The 25,909-nt window shown below is 47.2% G+C and overlaps 1 protein-coding gene and 1 pseudogene across 2 annotated transcripts; one reads left to right on the top strand and one right to left on the bottom strand.

Annotated features, from left to right (window-relative positions):
* Nucleotides 1-13,726: 13,726 nt before the first annotated feature.
* LOC125553470 lies at nucleotides 13,727-15,903 on the top strand (annotated as a pseudogene).
* Nucleotides 15,904-17,341: 1,438 nt separating this feature from the next.
* LOC125550457 (SWI/SNF complex subunit SWI3D) lies at nucleotides 17,342-23,766 on the bottom strand. 2 transcript variants are annotated; one of them, XM_048713453.1, is made up of 8 exons: nucleotides 23,201-23,766; nucleotides 20,970-21,511; nucleotides 20,093-20,824; nucleotides 19,835-20,001; nucleotides 19,488-19,762; nucleotides 19,197-19,400; nucleotides 17,990-18,186; nucleotides 17,342-17,863 (listed from the first exon to the last, which is right to left on the bottom strand). In XM_048713453.1, the coding sequence occupies exons 1-8, from the start codon at nucleotides 23,598-23,600 to the stop codon at nucleotides 17,618-17,620; spliced, it is 2,763 nt and encodes a 920-aa protein (XP_048569410.1). In that variant the 5' UTR covers nucleotides 23,601-23,766; the 3' UTR covers nucleotides 17,342-17,617. The 2 variants fall into 2 exon arrangements, with proteins under 2 accessions (XP_048569410.1, XP_048569409.1); XM_048713452.1 differs by having other exon boundaries at nucleotides 19,197-19,762.
* Between the last annotated feature and the right edge of the window lie 2,143 nt (nucleotides 23,767-25,909).

Genomic DNA, 25,909 nt, shown 5'->3' on the forward strand with positions numbered 1-25,909 from the left:
CGAGCGAAAACATAAACTAAAACGAAAATCGGATCAGGAATCGCGATCAGAAAAATCGCGGATTTAATCCGAGAAAAAGAAAAACGACGAACGCCGAAAAAAAAATTCTCTCTTTTTTTCGACACGAAAAACGAGGCGCGACGAACCTCGGGCGGCGGGATCATCGGCGGCGGCGGCTCCGGCGGCACGCGCGGATTGAGGCGGGGCTGATGGGCTGGGGCGGCGCTATTTAAAGGCTGCCCCCGGGCGGTGTCCCGCTCGGGTACGGCCCGAAGTTGGTTCGTTTTTTTTAATTATTCCGCTCGGAAGAAAAATGAAAAGAAATACTAAACGGACTCCAAAAATTCCAAAATAAATTTTCACGGGCTTCTAAAATCAAGCCGCACAAGGTGAACATTTATTTGGGCCCTAAATGCAATTTTGAAAAACGCACATTTTTCCTAAATTCAAATAAAACACCGAAAAACTCTGAAATAAAATTTTATTTGATTTTATTATTAAATCCTCAATATTTCTTTATTTTGGGAAAGTCATTTTATTCCCTCTCTCATATTTTTGTAGTAGAAATAATTGATGATAAAATAAATAAAATCAAATGATCCTATTCTCAAAATTTGAGAGAACTCAAATATGAAAATAACGAAATCCCCAACTCTCTCCGTGGGTCATTGAGTTGCGTAGAATTTCTAGGATCAACCAAAATGCAAAATAAAATATGATATGCATGATGATCTAATGTATAACATTCCAAATTGAAATTTGGGATGTTACAGAAGTTTTCTTGTTTAACAATAAAATTTTCAAACTCATCTAAGCATTGTCTAGCAGACCTATAACGAGGAATGTCACCTTCATCAAATCTATAGAGAGAATTTACCTTTACTACATGTGTTGGGTCATCAAGACCATGTGTTTCTTCAATAGGTAATGGAGTAGGATCATATATTTCTTCAATAGGCGGTAACTTAAGACCATGTATTTCTTCAACAGGAGGTAAATTCTTAACATCTTCAGCTTTAATACCTTTTTCTTTCATAGATTTCTTTGCCTCTTGCATATCTTCAGGACTGAGAAATAGAACACCTCTCTTTTTCGGAGTTGGTTTAGGAATAGGCTCAGGAATTGGCTCAGGAAGTGCCCAATTATTTTCATTTGTCAACATATTGTTCAATAGAATTTCAGCTTCATCCGGTGTTCTTTCCCTGAAAACAGAACTAGCACAACTATCCAAGTAATCTCTGGAAGCATCGGTTAGTCCATTATAAAAGATATCAAGTATTTCATTTTTCTTAAGAGGATGCTCAGGCAAAGCATTAAGTAATTGGAGAAGCCTCCCCCAAGCTTGTGGGAGACTCTCTTCTTCAATTTGCACAAAATTATATATTTCCCTTAAAGCAGCTTGTTTCTTATGAGCAGGGAAATATTTAGCAGAGAAGTAATAAATCATATCCTGGGGACTACGCACACAACCAGGTTCAAGAGAATTAAACCATATCTTAGCATCACCCTTTAATGAGAACGGAAATATTTTAAGGATATAAAAGTAGCGAGTTCTCTCATCATTAGTGAACAGGGTGGCTATATCATTTAATTTAGTAAGATGTGCCACAACAGTTTCAGATTCATAGCCATAAAAAGGATCAGATTCAACCAAAGTAATTATATCAGGATCAACAGAGAATTCATAATCCTTATCAGTAACACAGATAGGTGAAGTAGCAAAAGCAGGGTCATGTTTCATTCTAGCATTAAGAGATTGCTACTTCCATTTAGCTAATAACTTCTTTAAATCATATCTATCATTGCAAGCTAAAATAGCTCTAGCAGCTTCTTCATCCATAACATAACCCTCAGGAACAACAGTCAATTCATATTTATTAGGGGGAGAGTCTTCATCATCACTATCTTCAGTATTATCAGTTTCAATAATTTCATTCTCTCTAGCCCTAGCAAGTTGTTCATCAAGAAATTTACCAAGTGGCACAGTAGTATCAAGCATAGAAGTAGTTTCATCATAAGTATCATGCATAGAAGAAGTGACATCATCAATAACATGCGACATATCAGAATTAATAGCAGAAACAGGTTTAGGTGTCGCAAGCTTACTCAAAACAGAAGATGAATCAAGTGCAGATCTAGATGGCAGTTCCTTACCTCCCCTCGTAGTTGAGGGATAAATTGTTGTTTTCGCGTCTTTCAAGTTCTTCATAGTGACCAGAAGATATAAATCCCAAGTGACTCGAAGAATAGAGCTATGCTCCCCGGCAACGGTGCCAGAAAATAGTCTTGATAACCCACAAGTATAGGGGATCGCAATAGTTTTCGAGGGTAGAGTATTCAACCCAAATTTATTGAGTCCACACAAGGGGAGCCAAGGAATATTCTCAAGTATTAGTAGTTGAGTTGTCAATTCAACCACACCTGGATAACTTAGTATCTGCAGCAAAGTATTTAGTAGCAAAGTAGTATGGAAGTAACAGTAACGATAGCAAAAGTAATATTTTTGGGTTTTGTAGTGATTGTAATAGTAGCAACGGAAAAGTAAATAAGCAAAGAACAATATGTGAAAAGATCGTAGGCATTGGATCGGTGATGGAGAATTATGCCGGATGCGGTTCATCATGTAACAATCATTACATAGGGTGACACAGAACTAGCTCCAATTCATCAATGTAATGTAGGCATGTATTCTGAATATAGTCATACGTGCTTATGGAAAAGAACTTGCATGACATCTTTTGTCCTACCCTCCCGTGGCAGCGGGGTCCTAGTGGAAACTAAGGGATATTAAGGCCTCCTTTTAATAGGTTACCGGACCAAAGAATTAACACATAGTGAATACATGAACTCCTCAAACTACGGTCATCACCGGGAGTGGTCCCGATTATTGTCACTTCGGGGTTGCCGGATCATAACACATAGTAGGTGACTATAGACTTGCAAGATAGGATCAAGAACTCACATATATTCATGAAAACATAATAGGTTCAGATCTGAAATCATGGCATTCGGGCCCTAGTGACAAGCATCAAGCATAGCAAAGTCATAGAAACATCAATCTCAGAACATAGTGGATACTAGGGATCAAACCCTAACAAAACTAACTCGATTACATGATAAATCTCATCCAACCCATCACCGTCCAGCAAGCCTACGATGGAATTACTCACGCACGGCGGTGAGCATCATGAAATTGGTGATGGAGGATGGTTGATGATGACGACGGCGATGGATTCCCCTCTCCGGAGCCCCGAACGGACTCCAGATCAGCCCTCCCGAGAGGTTTTAGGGCTTGGCGGCGGCTCCGTATCGTAAAACGCAATGAATCTTTCTCTCTGATTTTTTTCTCCCCGAACACGAATATATGGAGTTGGAGTTGGGGTCGGTGGAGCGTCAGGGGGCCCACAAGGCAGGGGGCGCGCCCCCCACCCTCGTGGACAGGTGGAGGCCCCCCTGACGTGGATTCTTCTTCCAGTATTTTTTATATTTTCCAAAAATAAGTTCCGTGGAGTTTCAGGTCATTCCGAGAACGTTTGTTTCTGCACATAAATAACACCATGGCAATTTTGCTGAAAACAGCGTCAGTCCGGGTTAGTTCCATTCAAATCATGCAAGTTAGAGTCCAAAACAAGGGCAAAAGTGTTTGGAAAAGTAGATACGACGGAGACGTATCAGGCACCCACTGGGGGATTTAGAACATATAAAAAAGGAACAACAATCATTTAGGAGACTGTAAAACTATGTCTTTGATAATCAAACTAGAAGGTATTTATTATTACATCTCAACGGTCTGAATGCTTAAGTGTAAAAGGGGCGGAGAAGCTCCGCATTCCAAGCGTGTGGCTTGTCTTTATTATGCTCCACATTGTAGAGGCGATACGCTCCGTTGTGGAGCACTTTGGTGATGATGAAGGGGCCTTCCCAAGCAGGAGCGAGCTTGTGTGGGCACTGCTGATCCACTCAAAGAACCAAGTCCCCCTCTTGAAATGCTTGACCTCTCACGTTTCAGGCGTGGAATCGATGCAGATCTTGCTGATAAATGGTCGACCGGATCAGAGCCATCTCTCTTTCCTCTTCTAGGAGATCAACTGCATCTTGCCGAGCCTATTCTGCTTCATCTTCTGAGAAAAGTTCGACTCGTGGTGCATTGTGAAGCAAGTCACTCGGAAGCACAGCTTCAGCCCCATAGACTAAGAAGAATGGAGTTCGACCAGTCGGCCAATTAAGAGTTGTCCTCAATCCCCCAAAGCACTAATGGAAGTTCATCGACCCAGGCGCCTGCCACATGCTTGAGGTCACGCATCAATTGGGGTTTCAGTCCTTTGAGAATCAATCCGTTTGCTCTTTCAACTTGTCCATTCGACTGGGGATGGGTGACTGAAGCATAGTCGACCCAAGTGCCTTGGGAAGCACAGAAGGCTCTGAACTCATCGGAATCGAAGTTCGACCCATTATCTGTGATGATGTTGTGCGGAACTCCATACCTGAATGTTAACTCTCTGATGAAGCTGACAGCAGTACTTGCTTCAAGGTTTTTGATAGGCTTGGCTTCAATCCATTTGGTGAACTTGTCGGCTGCTGTGAGCACATGGGTGAAGCCACTCCTGCCAGTCCTCAGAGGGCTAACCATATCTAAACCCCAAACAGCAAACGGCCAGACGAGTGGAATGGTCTTCAAAGCTGAAGCAGGTTTGTGGGACATGTTGGAGTAGAACTGGCATCCCTCGCACTTGTCGACTATTTCTTTTGCCATCTCATTGGCGTGTGGCCAATAAAATCCGGCTCGGTACGCTTTGGCCACGATGGTCCGGGAGGACGTATGGTGACCACAGGTCCCCGAGTGGATGTCATTAAGGATCACTCGACCATCTTCTGGAGTAATGCACTTCTGAGCGACTCTAGTAACACTTTCTCTGTAAAGTTGCCCACCCATTACTATGAAGGCTTTTGATCGACGGACGATCTGACGGGCCTCTTCTTCGTCTTCTCGGAGTTCTTTCCTGAGAATATATGCAATATATGGCGTCGTCCAATTGGGAATGACGACCAAAACTTCCATGATCAAGTCGACCACAGCTGGGATTTCAACTTCAGTCGAATCAGTAGGGCTTTTAGGTTGTGGGGGATCCTCCGTGAAGGGATCCTCTTGGGCAGATGGCGTGTGAAGATGCTCCAAGAATACATTACTAGGAATGGTCTCTCTCTTGTAACCTATCTTTGCCAAGTCATCGACTGCTTGATTTTTCAGTCGGGGTATATGGTGAAGCTCTAACCCCTCAAACTTCTTTTCCAACTTTCTTACTGCATTGCAATAACCAGTCATGGCTGGACTCCTCACGTCCCATTCCTTCATCACTTGATTGACTACCAAATCCAAGTCCCCGTAGACCATTAGGCGCCGAACGCCGAGTGAAATGGCCATAGCAACCCATACAAAAGTGCTTCATATTCAGCTTCATTGTTGGACAAATCAAAATGAATCTGGAGAACATAGCTGAGCATGTCTCCTCGGGGGGATACCAATACCACCCCAGCACCAGAACCATTCAGCATCTTAGATCCATCAAAGAACATGGTCCAATGCTCCAAGTGGATCTGAGTCGGTTGTTGCTGCTCAACCCACTCGACGAGGAAATCTGCTATTGCTTGGGACTTGATAGCTTTCTTTGCCTCAAACTTGATATCCAATGGAAGGAGTTCAATCGCCCACTTTGCCACTCGACCAGTTGCATCTCTGTTGTTCAGAATTTCTGACAATGGTGTGTCGCTGACGACTGTAATGGAATGATCTGAGAAATAATGTGCAACTTTCTTCGTGGTCGTGTAAATTCCATAAACAAGCTTCTGGTAATGCGGATATCTCTGCTTGGACGGAGTCAAGACTTTAGAGATATAGTATACTGGGTGTTGGAAATATGCCCTAGAGGCAATAATAAAATGGTTATTATTGTACTTCCTTGTTCATGATAATTGTCTATTGTTCATGCTATAATTGTATTAACTGGAAACCGTAATACATGTGTGAATACATAGACCACAACATGTCCCTAGTAAGCCTCTAGTTGACTAGCTCGTTGATCAATAGATGGTTATGGTTTTTTGACCATGGACATTGGATGTCATTGATAACGGGATCACATCATTAGGAGAATGATGTGATGGACAAGACCCAATCCTAAGCGTAGCACAAGATCGTGTAGTTCGTTTGCTAAGAGCTTTTCTAATGTCAAGTATCATTTCCTTAGACCATGAGATTGTGCAACTCCCGGATACCGTAGGAATGCTTTGGGTGTACCAAACGTCAGAATGTAACTGGGTGGCTATAAAGGTGCACTACAGGTATATCCGAAAGTATCTGTTGAGTTGGCACGAATCGAGACTGGGATTTGTCACTCCGTATGATGGAGAGGTATCTCTAGGCCCACTCGGTAATGCATCATCATAATGAGCTCAGTGTGACTAAGGAGTTAGTCATGGGATCATGCGTTACGGAATGAGTAAAGAGACTTGGCCGTAATGAGATTGAACAAGGTATAGGGATACCGACGATCGAATCTCGGGCAAGTAACATACCGATAGACAAAGGGAATTGTATACGAGATTGATTGAATCCCCGACATTGTGGTTCATCCGATGAGATCATCGTGGAACATGTGGGAGCCAATATGGGTATCCAGATCCCGCTATTGGTTATTGGCCGGAGAGGTGTCTCGGTCATGTCTGCATGGTTCCCAAACCCGTAGGGTCTACACACTTAAGGTTCGGTGACGCTAGAGTTGTTATGGGAAATAGTATGTGGTTACCGAAGGTTGTTCGGAGTCTCGGATGAGATCCTAGACGTGACGAGGAACTCCGGAATGGTCCGGAGGTGAAGATCGATATATTGGACGAAGGGTATTGGAGTCCGGAATTGTTGTGGGAGTACCGGGTGACGACCAGCGTGACCGAAAGGTGTTTCGGAGGCCCCGACAAGCGTTGGGGGACCTTATGGGCCAAGGGGAGGGGGCACACCAGCCCACTAAGGGGCTGTGCGCCCCTCCCAACCCCTCTCGTGTAACCTGGAGAGGTGGGGGTGCCTCCCCTAGGGCAGCCACCCCTCCTGGCTTGGTGGGCAAGTTTCCTAAGGGTGGGGGCGCCCAAACCCATCTAGGGTTTCCCCTGTGGCCGCCGCCCCTCCCCTAGGGAACCCTAGGGCGCCTCCTCCACCCCCCCCTTCCTCCTATATATAGTGAGGGAGATAGAGGGCAGCCGCACCCCTTCCCTGGCGCAACCCCTCCCTCCTCCAACTCTTCCTTCTCCTCCATAGAGCTTGGCGAAGCCCTGCAGGAATACCACAAGCTCCACCACCACGCCGTCGTGCTGCCCGAGTTCTCCCTCAACTTCTCCTCTCCCCTTGCTGGATCAAGAAGGAGGAGACGTCCCCGGGTTGTACGTGTGTTGAACGCGGAGGCGCCGTCCTTTCGGCGCTAGATCGGATCTTCCGCGATTTGAATCGTCGCGAGTACGACTCCATCAACCGCATTCTTGTAATGCTTCCGCTTAGCGATCTTCAAGGGTATGAAGATGCACTCCCTCTCTCTCGTTGCTAGCATCTCCTAGATTGATCTTGGTGACACGTAGGAAAATTTTGAATTATTGCTACGTTCCCCAACACTGAGCGCTGAACTTTATAGGATTTTCCTTCTTCTTCCCGCTCGACCGTGAGTACTGTACTGACAACTTGTCTAGTGGCTACGATATAAAGAAGTAAAGGCTCTTTGCTAATTGGGGCAGCGAGCACCGGCTGGGTGGAAAGCAGGGCTTTGAGCTCTGCAAACGTTGCGTCAGTTTCAGGAGTCCACTCGAACTTATCAGATTTCTTCATCAGTCGGTAAAGAGGCAATACCTTTTCACCGAGGTGAGATGAACCGACTCAAGGCGGCAAAACAACCAGTAAGCTTCTGAACGTCATGCACACGAACAGGGCGTTTCATCCGGAGTATGGGCCCAACTTTCTCTAGGTTCGCGTTGATCCCTCGTTCGGAAACGAGGAAACCGGGTAACTTTCCTCCCGGAACTCCGAATGTGCACTTCGATGTATTAAGCTTGATATCATACCTTCTCGGGTTGGCAAAGGTTTCAGCGAGGTCAGTCAGCAGGTCGGAACCTTTACGCGACTTGACCATAATGTCATCCATATATGCTTCCACATTCCGACTGATTTGAGTGAGCAGGCACTTCTGAATCATCCTCATAAATGTGGCACCAGCATTTTTGAGACTGAATGGCATGGTGACATAGCAAAAGCACCCGAATGGGGTGATGAAAGCTGTTTTTATTTCATCGAGCTCATACAGTCGGATCTGATGATACCCGGAATATGCGTCCAGAAAAGACAAACAGTCACACCCCGCAGTTGAGTCGACAATTTGGTCGACGCAGGGGAGAGGAAAATGATCTTTTGGGCAGGCCTGATTGATATGCTTTAAGTCAATACACATATGAAGTGAATCGTCCTTCTTGGGGACCATGACAACATTGGCGAGCCACTCAGAGTGGTAAATCTCTCGGATGAACTCAGCTGCCATAAGCTGAGCCACTTCCTCGCCAATTGCCTTTCTCTTCTGTACGGCGGACCGTCGAAGATGCTCTTTGACTGGTTTCACTTTTGGGTCGACTCGCAAACAGTGCTCAGCCAGTCCCCTGGGTACACCCGGCATGTTAGAAGGTTTCCATGCAAAGATGTCCCAGTTCTCACGGAGGAACTAGACGAGTGCTTCTTCCTATTTGTTGTCGAGTGATGTTGAGATATAAGTAGGAGCAGCATTAGGATCGGTCGGATGAATATGAACTGACTTTGTTTCACCGGACGACTGAAATGCAGAATCTGTGACAGGCTTTTTGGCTCGCAAAAAATCACTCGGATCTGCATTCCTCTGGTATTCTTGCATTTCAACTGCTGCCATTTGTGCATCGGCAATTTTTGAACCATTCTGGAGGCACTCTTCTACCTTCTGCCGATTGCCAATGACCGTGATCACTCCTCTGGGGCCAGGCATTTTCAATTTGAGGTACACGTAACATGGTCGAGCCATAAAACATGCATATGCAGGCCTACCCAAGATAGCATGATAAGCACTCTAGAAATCCACTACTTCAAATGTCAACTTTTCCTTACGGTAATTCTTTGAATCACCGAAAACCACGTCAAGAGTGATCTGGCCGAGTGATTCGGCTTTATTTCCAGGGATAACACCATGGAAACTCATGTTGCTCTCGCTAAGCTTGGACATCGGAATGCCCATCCCCTTCAAGGTTTCAGCGTAAAGAATATTCAGGCCGCTACCGCTATCCATCAACACTTTGGTCAGTCGAGTGCCTTCAACAACTAGGTCGACTACCAACGCTTGCCTCCCTGGGGTGGCAACGCGTGTAGGATGATTAGATTGGTCGAATGTGATAGTTGTTTGTGACCACTTTAGGTATGTTGTTGTTGCCGGAGCAACCATATTCACTTCTTTGTTTATCACTTTCAGTCGACTTTTGCTCTCAACATCAGCAAAAATCACCAGAGTGGAATTGACATTGGGATAACCATCATCACCTTCTTCCTTGTCCTCATCCTTTGTCTGACTCCTTTTCCTTTTCACTGGGCTGCTTCTTTCAGAATTGCTGGATCAAGAGTCGACACTGTCGAGTGGTGTGTTTAGAATAAATCAGATTACCCTCTTCATCCTTCTTGGTATGAATGTGACATGGCAAATCCAACACATCATTTCCTGCTTGATCCTTTACCTTCTTGGGGGTCCAGGGCCCCTTAGGTTTCCCTTTAAACTTTCCTTGAATCACTACTGCAGTTTCACCAGGTCCCGCAGGCTCAGCTTTACGCTTCTGTTTCCGATTAGAATTGCCTCCGCCGGTGTCCCGACCCACTGGTTTACTCTTTACACTGCGGAGTTGATCCTCTTCTTCTCCATTAGTGTACCGAGTGGCTATTTCCATCATCCTAGTCAGAGATATATCTCATGTCCGACCGAATTTCAAGTTAAGCTCTCGATACCGAACACCTTCCTTGAAGGCACAAACTGCTTGATGTTGGGATACATTTTCCACTGTGTGATGCAAAGTGGTCCATCTCTGAATGTAATCCCTCAGAGTCTCATTCGGTTTTTGTATGCAATGCTGCACTTCTGCTAAACCTGCTAGCCGTTTGCAAGTACCCTCGAAAGTTCTGACAAACACTCGGGCAAGTTCTTCCAAACTGAATATACTGCATGGGGTCAATTGATTCAGCCATGCTCTGGTCGAACCTTCCAGCATCAGAGGAAGATGTTTCATGGCCACCTCATCGTTGCCGCCACCAATCTGCACAGCCACTCGGTAATCCTCAAGCCAAGTGTCAGGCTTGGACTCACCAGTGAACTTACTGACTCCAGTCGCCAACCTAAAGTTGGGAGGAATCTCTGCAGCCCTGATGGCCCTGCTGAAACACTCTGGACCTGAAACATGAACCCTGCTACCAGTCGAGCGGTCTCTGTCAAGGCCCTCCCTGTGTGCTCTATTCCTGTCGACCAAACCTTGAACGAGAATGGATCTCGCATCAAAGTCTGGCTCCCTTGGGTCGACTGGAATTCTTCGCTCGCCACTGTGCGGGCGTCTGTCATCATATTGCCAAGGCACATAAGACCCACTCCTCGGAGGAGGTGTGGGCACTCAACGACGGTCATCACGACCGAGTCGGTGATCATACTGCTCGTGGTTCCGTCCCACGTGCTGATCCTGCCGATGCACACGTCCCTCACGCCGCGGGGGCGATCTTGGGCTGTGGGCCGACTGAACTGTATCTGCCATCACAAATCTGCTATGAATTCTATCTCGCGACTGAGATATTGCCGTGTTCTGCTCTCCTTTTGCCCGAAGTAAAGCTCAGATCTGCATCAAACCTCTTCTAGCCTCCGATTGGGAAGGCTGGATGGACTCTGCTATACGGGCCGCGGCTGTAAGATTCTGAATCGGAGTGCGGTATACCTGATGCTGAGGCGGGAAAAGCTGTCGATACCGTCGACTGGACTCAGGGATCCGCTGCCGAGCACGCTCATCGAGTGCATGCTGAAGGTTCTCCAGACGAGTATGCTCAGCCAAAGTGGCCAGGCGCGTTGCCTCCAAGGCCCGAGCCTCGGAGGTCTCCTCGATGATAGGCGTGTGAAGCGCTTCTTCGTTGCGGCGGCGAAGTTCCTCCCTCTGCTGCGAGGAAATGGCTTCAGGATGATACTCCTCGTGAACACGTGACGGGTTGCCACTGTCGTCACCGCCATCGCGACGAAACCCGGGTGGGCTGTGCGGCGCATTGACCACCAAGACCTCCGCCGTAGGGTCGCTGTTGTCGCATTCGGAGAGAGTCTCGACGGAGCCAGTCGAACAGGCCGTAGAGAGATTCGTCGGGCTTGATTGCCACGACTTGTGGGGTGGCCGACTGACGTGCCACTGCGTGTTTCACCCACCACTGAAGCCGCGATCGACCGAATCGCTTGCGCCGGTGAACAGCGGGGAGCGAGAACACCACGGGAGCCGACCGATACTTGGTCGACGGCTGCCGCAGAAGGACGCCGCGAACGCACGCGTGAAAGTGCGTCGCCCCGCGGACGGGGAGCGTCTCGACGTCGAGGGGAGCTTCCTGGAGCCAGGCGGAGTCGTCGGCGACGAAAACAAGCGCACCGGGACGGATCTCGCGGCCCTCAGCCAATCCACCGCCGGAAACCATGATGATGGGAATCGGAAAAATCGCAACCTCACCAAAAAGTCGCTAAGACACCTGCCCCACGGTGGGAGCCAACTGTCGTGGTTCTAAGCCTGACAGTAGAATGGGGGTAGGTATGAGGAGGCAAGATCCTAGCTATGGTGAAGTTGTACACACAAGGTTTACGAGTTCAGACCCTTCACGGTGGAAGTAACAGCCCTACATCTCGGTGCTCGGGAGCTCGGTCGACTGAATTATGTGTGTGGAGTTACAGGGGGTGCGAACCCTTGTCCCTGAGGAGGGGGTGGCTTATATAGAGTTCGCCAGACCCCTCCGGCCCTCAGTTACACAGGGTTTAAGGTACATAAAGATGGGGCGTTACTGGTAACGCTAGAAATAAAGATGCATGAATAACCATTAAGTCTACAGAGTAAATGCCCGAGCGTTGCTGTACAGAGTGGCTTCAGGTCTTCTGGTCGTCGAGTGAGTATTTCTATGGTCGAGTGACATTGAATCTTCCGAGTGGAATGCTTCTGGTCGAGTGGATGATGTTATCCCTTGAATGCTTCTGACTTCAGGGTAATGTCCTTGGGGAGGGTGTCTAGGTCAGGCCTATGACCCTACCCTAGGTACATGTCGTCGTCAGCGGGGGCGAGGAGGTGGTCGCGGACGCCAAACATGCCCACGATGGTGAAGAAGAACCGACGCCATTGCGCGTAGTTTCCAGCGTGCAAGTTCAGGGTGATGGGGACATGGTGACGGATGTCAATCGTCTGGAGCACGGAGGTGGGGAAAGCACCGGGGGCCAGCACCGGTGCAGGAGCAACCGGCGGTGCAGGAGGGGTGCTCACCAGAGCAGCGTGGAGGACGCCAGCCGGCGGAGGAGCATCGTCATCAGAGGAGTTGGGAGAGGCGAGAGGGTTGGTGGCCATGGCAGCGGAAGGAGGAGGGTGGGCATGCACGAAGGGGTTGGTTTCCTCTGCGTCTGATACCATGTTTGAGGGAGAGAAGATCGAACACACTTGCATTGATCAGGAGAGTTACACTTATACAGGAGGGAGTAGAGGGCGTGAGCCCATGATGGTGATCGTGGCCGGGCCATATGCCTCGAGGAGGTGCTCGTGTGTGCTGACTCTGAAAACTACACACACACGCACACTCTGACGCTCTACCGTACAGGAATATAGGTACAAATACATGAGGTTTAACAATTTCTACTGGTTGAATTCCTTTTTTCTGCCAAAAAGTTGTGTAGTCAAATGACTTTATAGCTCATGCATGCCTTCGCCACTATCCGTCGTTTGATTTGACTGTTGTATATCTAACAGGGGGTGCAGATGAAACCCTAGCCACATGTTCACCTTTCTTTTCTTCCATAGGAAGAAATAAAAGACGCATCTATTTGTTCTGAATCATGGTATGGTGCTAATATAATGCATGCAAAGAGTAGTGCAATCAATTGCATGCAATAAGCAAGCAATTAGGTGCACAGGCAAAACCATAAAAATGCTAAGGCACACAAAATGAGACTAAATCCATGACATCATTTCAAATTTTTGATAGTTTGACGATGACAAAATCACAGACGGCTTTACAGAACACCAGTGAACGCACACGTCATGTCACGAAGTGCCACAGTAAAAAACAATCATTTCTTTGACAGAATGGGCCGGCAGTGTCCGGCGGTTCTCTGTGACCAGTCTAGACTACAGAGTGCACACATTGAATCGTTCGGCCATATTTAAGGATCTGATTGGACTTGTGGTGACGTGGTGTTATCTATATGTGGCAAGGAAATGCTCCTGCAGGCTCCAAATGGACCATCTTCATGTCCTCGCACGTATGTAGGCTTCGATCCCTGTCTCTGGTCATCGTTTGAAGTGTTCGACTGAAAATTGTTTATCTTCGCCATTACTTGTTGCAGGGAGGACGATGTAGTTACATATACCGAGTTACCTACGCGCTGCGCGCCCCAATTGACTGTACAGCTAGCTAGCTCAGCGTCGATCGATGGCAACGGCTCCACGGCGCCTTCCCCTGCTTCTCCTCGCCGTTGTCTTGTCCTCCTCTTACGTCGACGTCGCTGTAGCACAGGGAGTGGCACATTGGTTCTGCTCGACCACGGGCGACTACGGAGTGTATAGCCGGTACCGGCTAAATCTTTTGGCCCTCATGGCCGACCTCCCGGCGCGTGCCCTCGACAACCGTTTCTACTACAACGGCGCGGCCGGCGAATCACCGGACGAGGTGTTCGGCCTCGTCTCGTGCTATGCCGACCGCAACTGGACGGAGTGCCACGACTGCCTCTACACCGCGGCCTATGGGATACAGCAGTCGTGCCCGTTCGGCCGGCAGATGAAGGTTGCCTACGACTCGTGCCTTCTCCGCTACTCCAACGAGTCCTTCGTCTCCGTCGCCGACCTCGACTTCGCCATCTACGTGGAGGACCCGTACGGCCCGTACCCGTCCAGCATGAACAGGACCTACGTGGACGACCCGTCCAGCATGAACAGCACGAGATGGGATTTGCTCACCCGGTTAGCAGCGGAGGCCGCGCGTTCGCCGCTGCGGCTAGCGAACGGGAGCGTGACGTACGCGGCCAGCTCGCAGTCGCCGACGGCCATGCACGGTCTGGCGCAGTGCACGAGGGACCTGAACGCAAGCGAGTGCAGCGGGTGCCTTACCAAGTTCGTGGGAGAGCTCTCCAGTGTGTTCCCAAACAGCACCTATGCTGGCATCAAGGGCTACAGCTGCTACGCCGTATACAGCATCGGTGACGGCGAGTTTCTCCGTATCACCATTCCACCGCCGTCCAATCTCCCATCAGGTACTATTAATTCCTTTTCCTATTTCATTTTAATGGAAGGAGTACATCGCGTGACATTTGTCTCATTGAAGGAGTATGTGGTTTTTTTTTCATTTAGAAGCCCCGCCACTTGCCGCCGACAGGACTAGCAGCCGGACAACGCTGGTGGCCGGCGTGTCTGCCGGTGTCGTCGTTGTATTCGTCATCTCATCGAGTCTCTTGGTTTGTTTCCTTTTGCGCTATCGGAGGCAAAATCAGATTGCAAGACAAGTAGATACTTTTGACGATGATCCCATGGAAGACGACTTCGAGAAAGGCACCGGGCCCAAGCGGTTTCGGTACAGTGATCTTGCCGTCGCCACCAGCAACTTCTCTGACGAGAAGAAGCTGGGCGAAGGTGGCTTCGGTTCCGTGTACAAAGGATTCTTGAAAGAGCTTAAAGTTGAGGTTGCTATAAAAAGAGTGTCCAAGACCTCCAAGCAGGGGAGGAAGGAGTACATCTCAGAGGTGAAGATCATAAGCCGGCTGAGACATCGAAACCTGGTGCAGCTCATTGGCTGGTGCCATGGCGGTGGCGAGCTCTTGCTTGTCTACGATCTTATGCCCCACGGCAGCCTAGATACTCACCTTTACAGTTCAAACACCATATTATCGTGGCCACTCAGGTGCGGATATATTATGACTATTGTATCTCCGGCGTCTAGCTTATCTCTCCAACCTAATATGTTTTCGCTTATTTCGTTTGGTGTTGTTTTTAGGTATGAGATCGTGCTGGGGTTAGGGTCTGCACTTTTGTACCTGCACCAGGACTGGGAGCAATGTGTTCTACACCGTGACGTCAAGCCAAGCAACATCATGCTGGACGCGTCGTTCTGCGCCAAACTTGGTGATTTTGGGCTCGCGCGGCTTGTCGACCACGACCGAGGACCATACACAACTGGTATTGCAGGAACAATGGGCTACATGGACCCTGAGTGCATGGTCACGGGAAGGACAAGCGCCGAGTCTGATGTCTACAGCTTCGGCGTAGTCATGCTCGAGATCGCCTGCGGCAAGCGGCCCGCTGTTGCTCGGGGACGAGAAGACATCATTCATCTGGTGCAATGGGTCTGGGATTCATGGGAAAGTGGAAGGACCCTTGCCGCGGCCGATGCGCAGCTCAACCTGGAGTTCGACGACCGAGAGATGGAGCGCATGATGGCGGTCGGGCTCTGGTGCGCACCCTGACAGGACCCTGAGACCGTCCATCAAGCAAGCGGTCAGCGTGCTACGATTTGAGGCGCCTCCGCCAAGCCTTCCGGCAAAGATGCCCGTAGCGACATTTACCGCAACAATTGATTCTTCATTAGTTTCTGCATCTCAGCTTACAGGCGGCAGATGACAGATTATGCTTAATTGTTTGGAAAGAGTAAGACATGCACGTACACACACTAGTTCGCCGTGCAATCTGATGCTTCTTCTTTTTTGAAAACTTCCAATCTAATCATTTGTCATGACACTATAAAATACACCAGTAATAAAAAATGCATCCAGGTCTGTAGACCACCTAACAATGACTATAAGCACTGGGGCGAGCCGAATCCTTGGCGTCGTTATCGCCCCTTCCTCACAGGAGCTGGGCAAAACTTGTTGTAGTGGACAGTCGGGCTATCATCATACTAAGGTCCCACGGGACTAGCACACTAGACATTAATTGTCGTTGATTAAGAGAAGCATAGACCAGAAGGATCCAACATGTAGATCCGTGAACAAAGACTGGATCAAGGGGATCCTCCGAAGGCCAACACCGACCGAATTATGTGAGGTGCGCCGGAGACACACATCCACACGCTCTGACGATGCTAGACGCGCCGCAAGGACAAGGGTTAGGCAGGAAAAATCTTATTCAGGGAGCCATTGTCACGTCTTCCTAATCAAGACATAAACCCTAATCAAACGCCGGTCGAATCCCACGAAATCTGCCGGAAACAAACCTCCACCGCCCCGTCTCTTTAAGCAGGACACAAAGCCTATACATCTCTGTATCTTGACTTTTCTCCATACAACTAGTGAAGAAGCCGTAGAAGACCAAACCAGCAAGCACTTGACTAACCTCAAAGTTTCAAGGAGCCCACATGAGAACCTAAAATTGATGAACGCACTATGGTCGAGGGCACACGCACACCCCTTGCAAGGATTGCTTCATCACTGTGCTCTCTCCGGTCCTTTTTACTCTACATACAAGAATTGTCTGAAGTCAAACTTCATAAAGTTTGACTATATTTATATGAAAAAATATCAACATGCTAAAGTTATACAATATGAAAATTTAAGTCATGACGCATCTACTGATATTGATTTCACATTATGAATATTGATATTTTTTTTTATAAAGTTGGTCAAATTTTGCAAGGCTTGATTTCAGACAAATCTTATATGTGAACTAAAAAGGATTGGAGGGAGTACAAAAAAACGAATCAACATACCTAGTGACAAGAGCATGCTTGAAAACACTCGCAGCCAATATAGGCCTAAGCGCCAGACAATAATCCAGAAGAACGAGAGCCGAAGCGACAGATAACAATCCACAAGAACGAGAGACGTCGATCCGCGGACCACATGCTCAACCTCGGTGTAGGTTGCATCGGCTACGACGGCCACATCAAGACAGGGATAGAACCGTGGGGCATTTATTCGATACGACGCTGCCTCAACCGTCGAGACTTTGCCACCAAAGACACAAACAATACATAGATGGGAAAACAAACAAGCAAGACTCCAAGCATCTTCACACGAAATTCGCGCAAGGAAGACCACGAAAACCGAACCATCGCCTCCTCACAAGCACATCAGTCCGCATGAAAACTCTTTTGGTAACTTCAGGTCTACACGGAAGATCATAACATGGCTCAGTCACAAGCAGAGTGCACGGAGAGAGCATCACATCCAAAGCCAAAAATGGCCGGGTTTTTTCCTTATACAGATCACGATACGGTACGCTCCTACATGAATGCTACAACAACAACATAGCTTATGCCTGATTGGTCTGAGGTGTGCTTCTAAAAGAATCGGGTATACAGGTCGATCACCGAGGCGACAGGTTTTACCTCATCGACTCAGCTGCTCGGCCGGGGCATTGCGTTTGGCGGTCTTACTGCAGGGGCGCCATATCCGGGCGGCAATCTGTTCCCAGCTGCACCCTGCTGGTTCGGCCTAGATGGCAGTGCGCCCATGCGAGCTGCGATTATCGCGTTCCGCTCCATCAGAAGCTTCTTTCTGGTCTTTTCAGTGTACTCTCTTGTGCGCAGGGCCACGTGCTCAACATCTGCAAATAATGACATCTTCGCCTCCGTCTTCTGCAGCTGCATAAATGAAAATATATATAATTTGCAGTCTTTACTGGCACAGAACACTAGTATATAATTTGCAGTTATTACTGGCACAAAACACAGGAGGGATCATTTGGAGAGCAAAGCATCCGACTATACCAGTTTCTCGACCACCAGTGCAGCTAGCCGTCGAATTTGATCTTCTTCCTGCTCAGCAAGGAGCTTAGCCTTCGCAGCAGCTGCTGAAACAGCAGTCGCTGCGGCTCGTTTTAGCCTAGTTAAGGAATCATTATGCTCGGCGGTCACTCTTGAGACCATCTCTCCATCGGCAGGTACGTTTTCAGCACTGTTAGGTTCTGCAAGATAGGGATACCACAGGGGAGGATATCAGCTGATGAAAAATTGAACCACCAAGAGGTTTGACCTATGAAGCTAAATCTGTTTTCTAAATTCTGCCCCTCTAATGACTGCCTTTTTCTAATTCATACGACTCTGTTTACTTCATCGTGGTCAGATATCACAAAGCTCTCATCGGGCCATCCTTACAGGAGACAGCTGATATATATTCTCCAATATTTTGGGGATACAGATGTCAGAGAATGATTATGTCTGGGAACTAAAAGATCAAGAAGTGAAACGAGAAATTAGAAATAAATGCACTCATCATCCAACTGAAAAATGAAAAGGAAAACAAAACTAACCATTTTTTTTAGGCGTCCTGCCTTGGACGCTTAGGCGATAAGGCGCCCGGGCAGCGCCTTACAAATATGCCCGCCTTAGGCGCTTAGGCGTCGCCTTAGGCGCTTAAGCGTCTCCTAGGCGCTAGAGCGGGTGGTGCTCGCCTTAGGTCGCCTTACCGCCTTAAAAACAATGAAACTAACTACACGTATGTTTAACTAATTAAGTTGTTAAAGCACATAGATAGAACGGTTCAAGCAACTAAAGCATTTAGAATGCTCCTTCTCACTTCCACATCCATATTTTGCTACAAGTTGATCTCTTATGGCAGCACAGGAAAAGCAAACCACATATTCCATGGCTACAATACTATGTTTGCAAGCAGATCTAAAATTCTGGATTTAGCAGGTCCTGCTCAGAAACAGCTCAATCTGATGGCGTGTTAAGAAATTATGATGAATATATGGGAATGTGAATAATCTTACCCAGCATGACCAGACCAGCATAACTGCTTACATGTGCAGTTGACGCAAGTCAATGTTGCAACGAAGTCTTCTGGACTAGTGAATAATTATAAGGGTTAACTACTCAGAATGCGCTAATTGAACTTTGCATGCTTATTACTCTTCTCTTGTTTCATTAGAGATAGTTTCGGACTTTACGTATAAGCTAAATGTAGATGAAGTACCTTCCAGCTTGCCATTCCCCAATGTATGGGTTTTCTCATCTTGTACGGCAGTTGGGGCAGCAACTGCATCTTCAGTCTTGTTAAGCTCGATCTTGCCTTGTGAAGGTGAATCATCAACTGGCTCCACTTCAGAACTTGGTTTGTCCTTTAACAGCTCAGGATTAGTTGCACATGTAGTACTTCCTGCAACAACCTCTTGAGAAGCTGACAAACCACATCCATTTGCATTATTTTCTGGAGCAACTGAATCTTTGGTAGAACTTGACGGAACTTGTGTGTCGTTGGACGCACTCTTATCCACCAGAGGAATTGGATCATCGGTCTCCTTAGCTTTATTGGATTTAGGCTTCACTGTGGGTGCTTCATCATCGCAAGATACATTCTTAGTATCTGATTCTTTGTGGTCTTTTGGTGAAATGGATGGACTGTTTTGCTTTTCCACAGACACAGTATTCTCTTCCTTACCATTGATGTCCTTTTTCTCAGTACCAGTTGAATCTATAACCATATCCTCATCTTTTGCTTGATCCTCACCTTTTGCTTGATCCTCATCTTTATTTGTATTACTGAAAATTTCATTGACCCCATCAGCACAATACATTGCAATAGAATTTTACACAGGTGCAAACACTGCTTACCTTACAGTGACAAAAATGTCTTTCAGATCACTCGGTGGATCTTCAAGAATATAACAGTGCCTACTTGCCAATTGTAGTGCAGGAGAATCCTCTGAGATAGCTTTTAGTGAACTACGGCAAGAAGTGGTAGCATTGTCATCTTCCACAAGACCAGCCAAAAATGCTGCCTGCACAAGACATTTGACATACCTCATTGTAGAAAATACTGTATAATTAGTAAAGATGTCCAAGGGTATATGACACTATGGCAGTTCTTACCAGTGCCATAACAGGATTCCCTGCATCAGCAAATGAACCTTCATGTCCAGGGAAGTTACCAACAGCCTCGAATGCAGATTTCAGGATATCAATAGCATCATTTGATGCATTTTCACCAGAAATATCAATAGCATCATCTGGCACATTTTTCTCAGAAGTATCAAGATTAACAGAATTTTCCTTTGCTAGGTCAGTGTCAGAAGATGGTTTTGGCTCATCAACGTTTGGTGTTGTGACTGAATCTGCACCACCTGAATTTTTGGCATCTTTATTTTCAACAACACTTCCTTCTTCTGTTTTTTCTTCTGTGTGATTGCCTTCCGTTTTCTCTGAAGGCTTCTCATCCTTGGTATCTTTTCCTTCAACTTTCTCTTCAGTTTCCATTTTCTCAGGTACTTCAGGGGTGCCTTTTTCCACCAAGGCTTGCTCTGTGCTTTCATGGATATTTTGGTGAATATCATCACCATCATGGAAGCGATCCTCAATTTGCATTTGCAGAAAGTGTAACATACACTGTGTTTTTGTTTTTGTAGCAACATGTTCGGCAATCTCAGTCCATTTTCCACCAAAAATTTCCAGAGCTTCTAAGAGAAGCAATGTCTCCTCATCAGTCCAGCTAGTACCACGAGCACCAGAAACTTCTGTGGAATCCATGAGGATGAAATCTGTTTTGGACATGCCTGCATCGAATTTTGCTTCGTTGTAGCAGTTAGAACACAGGTCAAAATCTGCCTGCAGCAATAAAACAAAAATCAATGCTACCATCCACAAATTGAATCACAAGGTGCACTATATCAGAATGATTCTAATGGGTGATATAACATATGGTGATATAGCAATAATCCGAGCAGGGATGTGGCACTAAAAAAATGCTTACCTGGGTCCGGCAATGATAGCGCTTGCCTGAGCAATCAACTGAACAAGAGTTGCAATGGTACTCAACGGAAGGCTCAGCTGCTGCAATTACATCTTCCACTAGAACAGGATCAGGAAGCAAGGTAGGCAGAGGCACTGGAATTTCCCCCTCCCCTTTATTTGGTAAAGGAATCATGTATGACTGAACCGGTTCAAATTTAAACAGCTTCTCAATGAGACAAGCTTTCTCCTCATTGCGAGAATCGCTTTGGCTCTCCTCTGGCTTACTCTCTTCTAGGCCAGCAGGTGGAAAAGGGTGGAAATTGATCAGGCCCCAGTGATCCAAGAAATCAAACACTTCCTGTCGAGCATCGACCTCCCCAACTGACAGCTCAGCCAAATCTTTGGGCTCCAGCTGCAGCTGAGGATTGGCATGAAATTTCATCATGATGGAATTTCTAATCCCCGAGTATATCTCCGGTGTCCGCTTCTCAGATTTTCCATTAAAAAACGAAGGCAAGGTTTGCTTCTCAACTTGGTGGATTTCCTTCCATGAAAACCATCCTGCAGAAAAAAATGATTTGTTGTTGTGCACTTTTTAACTTCGAAAGAAAATTGATTTCAGAACATGAATAAAGAAGGAAAGCATGTCATCATAATTAAGACAATTAGGGTGGAAACTTGAAAGGCAGCATCAAACCATAAAATATATCTTCTGCTAAATAGTATTTACAATATTTTAGTTCAAGAAAATGGGCTTTGCATGCTTTGAAGTTTGAACAGACAAAAACCATACATTTCAAGAAAATAAGAGACTACGCAAAGATCAATCACATAGAATCATAAGGTGGTTGCTAGTATGGCCTTCAACAGACAAAAGCAGTATTAGCATATTACATGAATGAAGTGATTATGCCAGTATTAGTCATGGTTGCACATGGTTACTGGATTACAGCAATTATCAAGATCTGCCATGGTGCTTTCCCTTTCATGGTGAGGTAACTGTTTACTGTGTTATCAAGATTTACCAAGGTTGCAATTGCTCTTATATATGGTAATGTCAGAAAGCTGATCTATGGTTAAAATACTTACAAGGAGAAGATATCTCTCAAAAGAAAACAAGTCATGCTCCAAGCACGTGGAAGAAAGCAAAATGATGAGCACTCAACTCTTCATTTGCACAAGGCAACAGCAAAGAGGAAGGCAAATAGACATTAATAGCTGTTTACCACCACACACTAGAAGTAATAAAGGCAATGATTTGTAGTAAATTCCTATATCAAGCAGTTAAATCTGAAATCAACAGAATGAGCATGCACTCAAGTTTAGCTAAATCAACAGTTACATGAATGAAGTGATTATGCCAGTATTAGTCATGGTTGCACATGGTTACTGGATTACAGCAATTATCAAGATCTGCCATGGTGCTTTCCCTTTCATGGTGAGGTAACTGTTTACTGTGTTATCAAGATTTACCAAGGTTGCAATTGCTCTTATATATGGTAATGTCAGAAAGCTGATCTATGGTTAAAATACTTACAAGGAGAAGATATCTCTCAAAAGAAAACAAGTCATGCTCCAAGCACGTGGAAGAAAGCAAAATGATGAGCACTCAACTCTTCATTTGCACAAGGCAACAGCAAAGAGGAAGGCAAATAGACATTAATAGCTGTTTACCACCACACACTAGAAGTAATAAAGGCAATGATTTGTAGTAAATTCCTATATCAAGCAGTTAAATCTGAAATCAACAGAATGAGCATGCACTCAAGTTTAGCTAAATCAACAGTTACATGAATGAAGTGATTATGCCAGTATTAGTCATGGTTGCACATGGTTACTGGATTACAGCAATTATCAAGATCTGCCATGGTGCTTTCCCTTTCATGGTGACATCGTGGTTCATCCGATGAGATCACCGTGGAGCATGTGGGAGCCAACATGGGTATCCAGATCCCTCTGTTGGTTCGATGAAAACTACAATTAGCACATCATTGTGCAACTTACAAGTATTAATTCAGGTTACTTAACTGCAGCAACAATGCTAACCATCGAACTACACTCCTCTGCTACATGCTACTGGTTCATTCCGGTAAAGCATTTAAATAGCAGGAAGGATGCAGTGAGTGAATTTACCGAACGCTTCTACTCGGAAAGCCCTAGCAAAACGCGGACTCCTCACAACCACCCTCGTTCCGGCAATTCGCCACCCCAAACGAGAGATCAAGCGACTGTACAGGGGAGAGGGCTCACCGGCGAAGGTGGGGACCACATGGACGCCGGCGCCGCGGGATCGAACGGCCTCGAACCCCTCGTCCACCAGCGGCGTTTCCTCGGCGGGCGTCTGCGCCTTGTCGGGCCGAATCGAGGAGCCCTCGCCCGGGCCCGATCCCCCCGGCACGGCCGCCACGGGGGCCGCATCCGCCAGGGCGGTCGAGAGCTTGTGCGGCGACTGGCGCGCGGCGCGTGTGAGCGGCCCGCTGTGCAGCATGTGGGAGGGCGCGTGGAAGGCGGCGTTGCGCTCCTTGGCGTGCCGCTTGGACGGCGTGAACGACGACCCGGACGCCTTGCGCTTGCCGCCGCCGCCGCGGCGGCGGGGGGCCTCGGCCGGCGCCCCGTCGCCGTGGGCCGCGGGCTGGGGCTTGGGCTCCATGGGGGCCGCCGCGGGAGCTCTCGGATCCTCTCACCGCTCCGGCGCCGAGGGCCAGCTCCGAGATGGGGAGGCGAGTGAGGGCACGCCGCCTGCCCTGCGCTGCCCCTGTGAGTGCTCTCTCTGTCGGCTCTCCCTTCCCCTCTCCTTCCTCTGGACCGGGTTGAAAACCTGGGGTCCGTCGTTGGGTTCCCGTAGCGGCAGTGCGGCACGGTGCTGTCTCACTGGCTGGTGGAGCCCGCGCTGCCGGTGGCTAACGCCGGGACGGGAGGAGTTATACATAGGATTGTTTTTTTTTTTTGGAAAAAAGAGGTTGAAGAGATCTAGGGTTCCTCCCCCGCTGTCATCCTCCTCCGCCGGTAGATCGCCAGAATGAGGACAAGATTAAGAGCGAAGCAAACAATTCTTACAGCGGTAGAGCTTAATGGTGAGGTATACCGAATGAATGGTAATCGCCTAATCGGGTACAGCTTGTGAAAAGGAATTAAAATCACATATACTAAATACCCGATAATCCGGTACGACTACTGAAAAGGTATTAAAATTCCACGGTACAAAATTAATAGCATTGATGTTTTGATATACGTCGACGGTGGCACATCTTTGACGTAATTGTGCTAAAGCAACCATATTGATGTACAGATATACGCTGAGGATAGCACAATTATAGCACATCTTTAGCGTAATTGTGCCTCTCATGTGTGTTGTTCATGACGGTTTCTCTCGCCTCACAAAGCCTTCCAGCATTGATGAGGGGATAAAACCCTGGTCTGGGGTTAGCCGTGTTGTTTGGGTCACCTTAGCACAGTTTAGGGATCATTCTAGGTGTCCTACAGGCGATGGCGAGGTGATGTTGTTATCGGCGACATGGAATAAGGTCTTTACATCTTGTCCTCATTCTGACGGTGCTGGTTGGTATCGATGGAAGGCAAGGCATGTGGAGCTTTGGTCTAGGGCAGTTTGGGGGTCACAGTTTTGTCTTCACTTCTTGTAGGTGGTCTTTGATGATGTCGACGACAGCTCGTGATTCCATATGTTGGTTTCTTCTTCCTTTAGCGAAGCATGGCAAACTTTGGCTACGTCGGGAAGCCAGTGAGGTATGAACGGATCTACGGTGTTTGTCCAACTTTCTATGCCACATTCTTCTCTAAGATGGTGATGCGAGCCTCCATTCACTGTCAGTGGTAGAGGCAGGAATAAATTTCAGGTGTGGCAATATTTACGAAAAAGAAAATCATGTGTAATGTAACTATGCAAGATCTTACTAGAATACTACTCCCTCCATTGCTAAATATAAGACCTTTTAGATATTTCAACACAAACCACATAAAAAAGCAAAATGAATGAATCTATACTGTAAAATATGTTTATGTATATCTGTATGTAGTTTGTATTGAAATTTTTAAAAGGGCTTATATTTAGAAACGAAGAGAGTATATACTATACGGCCGCGCAACCCAAAACTCAAGTATTGGCACTCAAAATCCCTGGCAGTTTTGAACTAGGAAGCTGTTGCGACTCGCGGCCGTGAGTTGGCCGGTTGTATCATGTATTCGCTTTTTCATCCAACGGTTCAGATTCTTTATTCTACGTGCATTTGTATTTTAGCGCGGTGTAGTTAAGTTGCATGCACGCCGGTCAGCAACGTGCTCAACACGTAGGCAATATAGTGCAGTATATATACGAGGTACTTGTAGGCTACGTCAGCCCCCCCAGCATGAAATACGTAAGCGTACTGGTATATGTACTAGGTACTTGCGGCAGATTTAGGTGTGGCGGGAAGCCTTGCCAGTAAGTTGGCTCCGCCACTGGTCACCGACAACTTCTGGCTCCGGACAGCCACTTCCCGATAGCTAGTACGTCACAATGTCGCCCTGTCTTCGAGGGTGCTCCCGTGGCAAAATTTTGTGTTTTGACCCTTTTATCAAACAAAATCGAGATCTGACCCTAGTTTAATTTATTTTTTAAGATTTGACCATTTCTCCTATCGCCACGAGGCCCGGCGGTAGGATGCTATAGCCTACCGTCAGCACCTGCGGCGGTAGGAAATTTATCCACGTCAGCAGCGGTAACGGCCTCCGTCCCCCTCCGTCCCACCCTACCGCCGCTGGTCCTGGCGGTAGCCTGTCCGATCCTACTGCCAGGGACCTGGGGGTAGGGTGTGGGCAGTTATAAGCCCGCGGGCCGGCCACCCCACCCCCTTCTCCCCCACCCAGCCGCCCCAAGAACAGAGGAGTTGTTCCCCTCGCCCCCTCTCTCATCTCCTCCACTGCCCCCCTCTGATCTTCGTCGTTTTTTCATCGTTTTTGCGG

Source organism: Triticum urartu, chromosome 4, assembly GCF_003073215.2.
Source record: "Triticum urartu cultivar G1812 chromosome 4, Tu2.1, whole genome shotgun sequence".
In the NCBI taxonomy this organism is placed as follows: Eukaryota; Viridiplantae; Streptophyta; class Magnoliopsida; order Poales; family Poaceae; genus Triticum; species Triticum urartu.